The 8,890-nt window shown below is 35.7% G+C and overlaps 1 protein-coding gene across 1 annotated transcript; it reads left to right on the forward strand.

The window, feature by feature from the left end:
• Positions 1 to 2,805: 2,805 nt before the first annotated feature.
• On the forward strand, positions 2,806 to 8,582 carry LOC132731143 (uncharacterized). The gene is made up of 3 exons (XM_060717269.1): positions 2,806 to 3,794; positions 6,116 to 6,211; positions 7,535 to 8,582. Exons 1-3 carry the CDS (start codon positions 2,806 to 2,808, stop codon positions 7,860 to 7,862), a joined length of 1,413 nt encoding a protein of 470 aa, XP_060573252.1. The 3' UTR covers positions 7,863 to 8,582.
• The last annotated feature ends 308 nt before the right edge of the window (positions 8,583 to 8,890 follow it).

Raw genomic sequence — 8,890 nt, forward strand, 5'->3', positions numbered from 1 at the left:
GCATTTGTTCCATAAAATACTAGTATTAAATCTTTTCATAGACTACGGTAATTGTACAATAGATATATGGAAGTAAACAAATTAAAATTTCCTGTGGTACACAGACATATTTTGTTTACATCAATATATTTTGTATATTCCAGCCGCAAAGATGTATCCTAAGCAAAAACGCAATAAATTGAATGAGGTCCACGAGATGGTCCAGTATGTCAGGAAGAGAAACCTTGAAAAAAGGAAGCGAGGCGCCATGGCCAGTATACATGTCGGTGAATACAAATCAAACACTTGCTTTTTGTCTGAAAGCCTTGATTCTAACAAAGAAGATGCACCAAGCATAAATAATAACCAGAACCAAGGAAGGAAGCAAAGTTGCAATGACATGTATTTGGAAAGCAACCCTAAAAGAGTTTACAAACCTCATCTTCACGATGAAAACCCGATAAGAGATCATAGTGTTTCAAAAACGCAACCAAAACAAACAGACACGAAAAATAGAGATAATGAAGAAAATATGAATTATATAGACTTAAGTGTTGAACAACATCCTGACAAAGAAAAGCCGCCAGAATACAGTAAGACAAAAACAATAAAGCAACAAAATGTAATTATAAGTCAAAGTAATGGAAAAAGTGTGACAAATGTAGGCATTGGTGTTGAACCACATGCTGACAAAGAAAACCCGACAAGAGAACACAGTAAATCTGAAATGACAAAAAAGCAGACAAACAAGATTGGTCACGATAATGAAAAAAGTGTGAATTATATAGACAGCAGTGTTCAACTACATCCTGATGAGAAAGAACCAACAGGAGAACATAACAAGAAAAAAAACAAGAAGAAACAAAGAGAAAAGATAAGTGGAGATAGTGAAGAAAGTGTGAATCATGATGACAAAAGTGTTGAACTACATCCTGACAAAGAAAACCCGACAAAAAAACATAAGAATAAAAAAATGAAGAAGAAACAAAGAGACAATATAAGTCCAGATAATGAAGAAAGTGTGAATTATGTAGACAACATTGTTGAACTACATCCTGACAAAGAAACCGTGACAAGAGAACATAACAAGACAAAAACGAAGAAGAAAAAACAAAGATACAAGATAAGTCAAGATAATGAAGAACGTGTGAATCATGAAGACAACAGTGTTGAACTTCATCCTGACAAAGAAAACCCGACAAAAAAACATAAGAATACAAAAATGAAGAAGAAGCAAAGAGACAATATAAGTCAAGATAATGAAGAAAGTGTGAATTATGTAGACAACAGTGTTGAACTACATCCTGACAAAGAAACCGTGACAAGAGAACATAACAAGAAAAAAACGAAGAAGAAAAAACAAAGATACAAGATAAGTCAAGATAATGAAGAAAGTGTGAATTATGTAGACAACAGTGTTGAACCACAAAACCCGACAAGAGAACATAACAAGATAAAAACGGCAAAGAAACAAAGAAACAAGATAAGTGGAGATAATAAAGAAAGTTTAAATTATACAGACAATAGTGTTGCACCACATCCTGCTGGAAATCGTGACTTTACATTTCATATACCCAGCCATGAATGGGAAATCATCAAGCCACAAGTAAAGTTAATTGGCAGAAGACAGTTACCACGTAGACGACTGGAGAAGAAATGGACTGATATATTTTCAAAACATTTAAGCATTTTCCACCCAGGGTGCGTTTTAGCTTTCACGGCACACTGGGTTAAGTCAAGTAAAAGCAGGAAGTCGTCGGCTCCATTTATTGGCTCTAGTGCTAAATGCAAGGGGGAAAACTGCAGTGGTCGATTCCAAATGAACATACCAAACGAGGATAAAGAGATATATGTACATTGTAGGGTGAAGGGAAATATTCAGCATGATGTATTTGAAGTAAATAGAAGAAACATTACTGGTCAAGACAGGTTTAAAATGGCAAAACAAATACAGCAGACCACCCCAGCTGTAGTCTTCAACGAAAATCTTTCATGTGCTTGCCCTGAGGAAATGGAACTAGGCAACTTTAGCAGTGTCCCAAACCAAGGTGTCCTACGAAAGATGGTTTCAGAATTGCTAAAAAAGGAGGACATGCATTCTAACATGATAACTGAATTGCAAATTTTAAAGGAGAATGATGAATTAATGGGACAACCCTACATACGTGAAATAGGTCTTGATCCTCTAGTAGTATTAATGTTTTCGGACGAACAACTGAAAATTATCCAACATTTGTCATCGGCCAAAACATTGGACTTGTACTTTGATGCCACCGGTAGTGTAATAAGGAAAGTCTTTGGACAGAAGAGGCCACTACTCTATTCACTTGTGGCAGAGTTACAAAACACTGCGGTCTCTTTGGCTGACATGCTTACGACCCAACATACAATTCCAAGAATCAGTCACTTTTTGGGTACTGTGAAAAGACATCTGAGCCTTAAAGGGCACACTGTAAACGTCAGAAAAATAGAAACTGATTACAGTTTTGCTATTATTCAGGCTAGCACTCAAGTATTCAATAGCGTAGATTTGAAACATTACATTCAAAGGTGTTTCGATATAGTACAGGCATCGAAGGCTAACGGCTCGACAATTATACACCTGTGTTCTAGTCATATGTTGCAAGACTTCAGTCGAATGTTGAAAAAGAAGCTGCCAAGCTTAAACAAGCATGCACGACGCTTTGTGATGCAGTGTTTCGCTACACTAATGCAACGACATTGCAATCGGGGCTCGATATATTTTGAAAGTTATGCAAGGTTTGTCTTTCTAAACAAGACAATGACGATGTAGCCGCTCAGAAACAGAGTATCTTGAAACAAAATATGGGCTGTGAAGCAGACTCTGATGATGAGCTAAATGATGACAAAAGCCAGGAAGAACTATTATCTGATCCCTCTGCCGATTTATCCAAACAGACGATTAGGGAGAGCTCCCCGTTTACGCCATTGTTTGAATCAATAAGATCCAAGACGCTAGAGGACACAAATCAAGAATGTGAAGTTGTTGATAATGACATGTACTTGCCAAGTGTCGTTGATCTCATTGTATCTTCATATGCTCCAATTTTCCCACTCTGGTCGGGAATCATGTTAGAGAAACCACAGACAAGAGACACAAACTCCTCAGTCGAGTCATGGTTCAAGTATGTCAAATCTGACATTATGTCTGGAGAAAGGGACAAGCGCCCAGCAAGGTTTGTGATGAAAAACAAGTCGGCTATACATGCCCGTATAATCTTAGAGACCTTTCCTGGAGCAAAACATGGTAAAACACGAGGGAAAAAGAGAAAAAATGACACTGCAAGTAGAATAGACACTCAAGAGGAAAGCTGGAATAAGAAGAAACAGAAGAAGACTCGAAATCTGTACCACAAAACCCCGAGTCATAAACATATGACCTCTAAAAAGACAAAAATGACAAATCTACCAGTTGTGATGGCTTGGGGTGGTAAAGTGGGACCTACGGTTTTGGACAACACTTGTACCATTGACAACGGACTTACCGTCGTTCATTTATTTCATCAGAGAAAAGAAGAATTTAGAAACTTTCTGGCGTTGTACGAGGAATGTGAACCATTCACAACACTAAAGACAGTCTTATCTTTGATGGATGAAAAGAACTTCAACCAGGCAAAACTTGTTTGGGCACGATTAAGTACAAACAGCCACACCAACCTCTTTGGCGAAGAAACTGAATTCATGATGTCCCACTTCGACCGACAGTGGAAAAGTAGAACAGTGTCAAAGTGTAGTTTCGATGAGTGCAGTGAACCAATGAGAGAGAGCAAGACAAAGACTGGAATAAGTCTCAAGTAAGAATAAAAAATTAATTACAAAATGCAAAAAGCTAAGAAAGGCATATGCGTTAAGTAAAATCATCAAAAAGCAAAAGCAATCAGACCACACAGATAACATCAGTCTAAACTCATACTTTTACAAATTACCGTCAAGATCAGTCCAAAGATATTAAATTGTTGCCATTTGGGTTTTCAAATACATTTAAGTGCTTCTTTTTGACGTCAATTTACGTCACATAATTTAAGCTCGATTATTCGAAGATTAAGAGAGCTATCCTCGTCAATTAGGCGTCGGTGTCGGCGTCACGCTTCAGATTAAGTTTTTGGTAAATTTTGTCTGAATTATAGCACTATTCCTAAACCATTTGAGATGGCATTGAAACTTGAAACACTTATTAACTATGATGACCCCCATCTTTGGACAGAGGGGATTACTCTATCAAAGATTTTGGCCGAATTATTGCCCATTTTCAACTTACACTCCAGGTTAAGTTTTATGTACAACCGCACTTTATTCCTTATCCATTTGAGATATTGCTTTGAAACTTTAAAGCTCCACTTTCACAGTCCTTTTGAAAACTTTTTAATTTTTGTCTTCCATGTAGTATTCCAAAATAAAACATCGCTGACTTAAGAGTAGATCTCATCTTTTTCTAAATGTCGAAAAGTTCGATTTTCCTTAAAGCGTTACTAACGCTTTTAGCAATAAAACTTGAATTTACGAAAAATATAGAAACGTTGGGTTTTCAACTTTTGCCAGCAATCTTATTTCGATGATCTAAAGACATTCACACAAAAATCGCTCCATTCCATGACACAAAATTAAAAAGTTGCTTAACAGGTAGTCTTTGAGAGTGCAGTTTAAATACTTCTTTAATTGCATGACCCCAATTTTTGGAAAAGGGGAGATTACTCTACCAAGGAGTTTCACAGGATGGCGATCCCTTTTCAATTTAAGCTCCAGATTAAATTTTTGGTACCACCTCACTTTATTCATAGACCATTTGAGATATGGCTTTGAAACTTAAAGCATTTCTTATTTATCATAACCCACATCTTTGGACAAGAGGGGTTACTCTATCAAGTATTTGGATAAAATTATGGCCCCTTTTCAAATAGGCTCGAGTTTGTTTTTAGCACCACCTCACTTTATTCATGTACCATATGAGATATTGCTTTGAACTTGAAAGACTTTTTCATTATCATGACTCCCATCTTTGGACAAGAGGGGGTTACTCTATCAAAGATTTTGATAGAACTATGGCCACTTTTCAAATAGGCTCGGTCTTTTTTAATGTTTTTACATCACCTCATTTCATTCATAGACTATAGCGATATTGCTTTGAAACTTGAGACACTTTTTCATTATCATAACTCCCATCTTTGGACAAAAGGGAGTTACTTTATCAAGTATTTTGATAAAGTTATGGGCCCTTTTCAATAGGTTCGAGTTTATGTTTCCGCACCACATCATTTCATTCATAGACCATTTAACATATTGCTTTGAAACTTAAAACACTTCTTCATTATGATGACGCCAATCTTTTGACTAGATGGGAATATTCTATCAAGGATTTTGAGAGAATTATGGCCCCTTCTCAATTTAGGCTTCTGGTTAAAAATTTGTACCGCCTCACTTTATTCATGAACAATTAAAGATATTGGTTTTGAAACTTAAAATACCTGTAACTACCATGACCCTCATCTTAGGTTACTTTTTGTCTGAATCATAGCCCTATTTTTTCAATTAGGACTCCGGGTTACATTTTCCGTACCACCGTACTATTTCCCAAACCAAATGAGATGTTGATGTGGAACTTGAAATAATTCTTCACTAGGATGACTCCCTTTTATTTATAACACAAGTTTACTCTAACAAAGCTTCTGACAGAATTATAGCCCTTTTACAACTTTGAATCCAAGTTAAGTTTTTCATACCAAATAACTTAATTCTTAAACCATTCGAGATATTGGTTTAAAATCTGAAATACTTGTTCACTATCATGACAATCATGTCAATGATTCTGTTCAAATAAAAACTCTCTTGATAATTGCTTATTCTGTCAAATGTCATATTATTCTTCGAAATGTCGAGCGCGCTGTCCATCGATAGCTGTTGTTATTTGCGTCGTACCAAGACATTTTAGTCAACAATTATAGTGGTATAGTGGCATTCATTTCTTTCATTTTATGAGACTAATGAATTTAATTAAAACGTCTTCATCGTTTTGATGCCATTTATATGACGCCATTGGTTTACGGAAACTTGTCGATGTGGATATTTATCTCGTTCAATGGTAGCACTTAGTTTTTTTAGTCTTCATGTTTGTTTACAGCTTGGACGAAACCATTGAAAACATGCAAGAGGTTGTAAATAGATGGCTCAGATGTGAGACGCCCTGCACTGCTAGAGGAGACTTGGGCGAACCGGGGTAAGCAAACACTCTAAATAAAAGTAGCTATCATTTTTCTGATTCTGATTACTATATGTCTGCAGGATGTGCTAAACCCTTGTATCTTTTAGCTCACTTCGTGCTTAGATTGAGCTATCATGGCGTCGTCCGAAATGCGTCCTCCATTCTCATCATTTGGTGTTTACACACTAGAGGACACAGTTGTACTTCAATGTTAATGAAACCTAAGATAATATTTATATTGACAATATATATGCCAAATTTTAATCTTTGAATATGAATGATGTCTGGTAAAAACTATATCAAAATGTCGAATGTCAAAAATACCTTATTTTCACTCTGTCTTGCGTCCACGTTTTTGAGGTAATCTGAATGAATTTATGTCCGAATATTTATCATGACATATCAACTTGGAATCTGGGTAAAATCTAGACAACCAGTTATAACTGTATAATACAAACATGTTTATACACTGGATGCAACATTTATGTATCATTTTCCAACGGAACTTTGTTAGAATGTTTTCTTTACAATAAAAATCTACTGCGTGTTCAAATCAGGGCCTTGTAAGGCACAACAGATCGACTCTTGACTTGTTTACACCATGTAAATATTCATGATACTTTGTAAGAATGTTTATGGGAACAGTTGCCGACGCGACGATTGAATCTGGCTCATGGATTCATTGTTCTGTACATATTTTACGTACATTGCGGAGAAACGGATACTATTGTCTACGCACCTATTTCACAGTTTAACAAATAAGCATAATGTTTGTTATCTGCAATTATTTCATCAAAAAACTCCGTGCATTCCCCTTGTCTGCTGCCACTGTGTATACACCACTATTGATTAACCAGAAACCTGTAAAAAGCGCTTTAAGAAAACACTCTTCAATATGTATGTTGAATAAATTTTGTCCGGTTAACATCCATGTTGGCAACAACAAAGAAAGAAAAACAAAAGAGCACCGAATCAATTTTTTTCGGTACGATGTTTGGTATATAACATGTCTGCAATTTGTTGTAACACTTCGTGTCTTAAATGGGGAAATATTTATCAAAATGTGATATGTAAAGCCATTAAATGTCCTATAACACATAACCTAAAACCGATTTAACAATTATTTTGAATAAAGAATAACGATTTATTCGATAGATAGTGGTCACGTTAAAAATGAACACACAATTTCCTGTTATTCCTATTTCAAATAAAATGTAATGCATTCAACAGGATATGCTTAATCTTTCATTTTGACTACTATGGTTAAGCCAGGTTTGCGGGAAATGTTCGTACAAAACGTTAAGGACTTGGTTTGTAATAACTTCTTTTCATTTGCAGTGACGATACCGCATGTGAAGGTGTTCGACAAACTAGAAGAATGATTAAACAAGCAGGTCCTGTAGCTGCCTTGCGCGTTTATGAGTTATGCATGGCCGACCAAATTTCATTCCACAATCTGATGTCTTCGAAAGAAATAAACATCGATGACCGTGTATTCGAATTGGCCGGTGTCACGATGTACAAGGAAGGCCACTTTTGTGCCATCGTCTTCCTTGATGAAGAGAAATACTGGTACGATGCGCTGAATGCTTGTTTGACCCAATTCCCAAAAGATATGTTGACGCGCTACTTTCCAAGTCATGCGCTCTACTGCCAGATTGCTTGAAATTATGCAACACAAAAACCCGGAAACACTTAGGGCAGTTCAAAACATTACATCGCTTATAAAACATAACAAAACTAAATTTGAAATTTAGGTTCTGGATCCTGGGTCCCGACGGTCTGCAGATATAATCGCGAACATTTTGGCGCATGTGCAGTAAACTATAATTGTAAGACTGGTTTGTAAATATTTCTCTGAAAAAAAAAGATTATTACATGTTCTTAAAAAAGCTAACCAGTCTATTTCCCAACAGCATTTAAACACAATACCGCGTAGTCGTCTGATGACATCTCCAATATTTCGAGAAGACACAATTTGTAGGGAATGTAACATTAATGCGGTTGATAATCACTTTTTGATATGTTCTTAATATAGAGATTAACGTACTCAATATATTCCTAGATACTATGATAATTGGCCCAAATTGACAACATTCAATTTTCAGATGGCTTGTAATAAAAGTAAATTTTGTGTGATATGGCTATGACTTTTATCGTTAACTGAGGTTAGACGAAGCTAGTCGCATAATTATATTTACTTATTTACATGTATATGTATTATTTTCAATAGTCGTTTTTTATACTTTTCTGCATATGCTTTTGATTATGTTCACTTGCATGCCATGTCAATATGTTCAAATAAGTATTTTGAGTAAAGTTATGTTCTGTAATAACATGATATGAAAATAAAAACTTTTGTCTTGGCTTAAATAACATTCGAACATTCGAACTAGCTAGTAATTCAAATAATAATTATGTATGCTGGCGTATTTGTTCCGAACTACAAGCTGAATACCAAACTACTAGCTAGTAATTCAAATATTATGAATGTAAGTGTGTTTGTTCCGAACAACACGCTGAATACCGATCTACTGGCTAGTAATTCAAATATTATGAATGTAAGTGTGTTTGTTCCGAACTACACGCTGAATACCGATCTACTAGCTAGTAATTCAAATATTATGTATGCCGGTGTATTTGGTCCGAACTACACGCTGAATACCCATCTACTAGCTAGTAATTCAAATATTA

This window comes from Ruditapes philippinarum, unplaced genomic scaffold (genome assembly GCF_026571515.1).
Source record: "Ruditapes philippinarum isolate M1 unplaced genomic scaffold, ASM2657151v2 ctg2940_1_1_1_1, whole genome shotgun sequence".
Classification (NCBI taxonomy): Eukaryota; Metazoa; Mollusca; class Bivalvia; order Venerida; family Veneridae; genus Ruditapes; species Ruditapes philippinarum.

What these genes read in the sequence shown, in the direction of transcription:
- LOC132731143 (XM_060717269.1), top strand. Translation starts at nt 2,806, where the DNA reads ATGGGCTGTGAAGCAGACTCTGATGATGAGCTAAATGATGACAAAAGC. An exon ending in AAGACTGGAATAAGTCTCAA is followed by an intron (nt 3,795 to 6,115) that starts GTAAGAATAAAA and finishes GTTTGTTTACAG; the next exon opens with CTTGGACGAAACCATTGAAA. An exon ending in GGAGACTTGGGCGAACCGGG is followed by an intron (nt 6,212 to 7,534) that starts GTAAGCAAACAC and finishes TTTCATTTGCAG; the next exon opens with TGACGATACCGCATGTGAAG.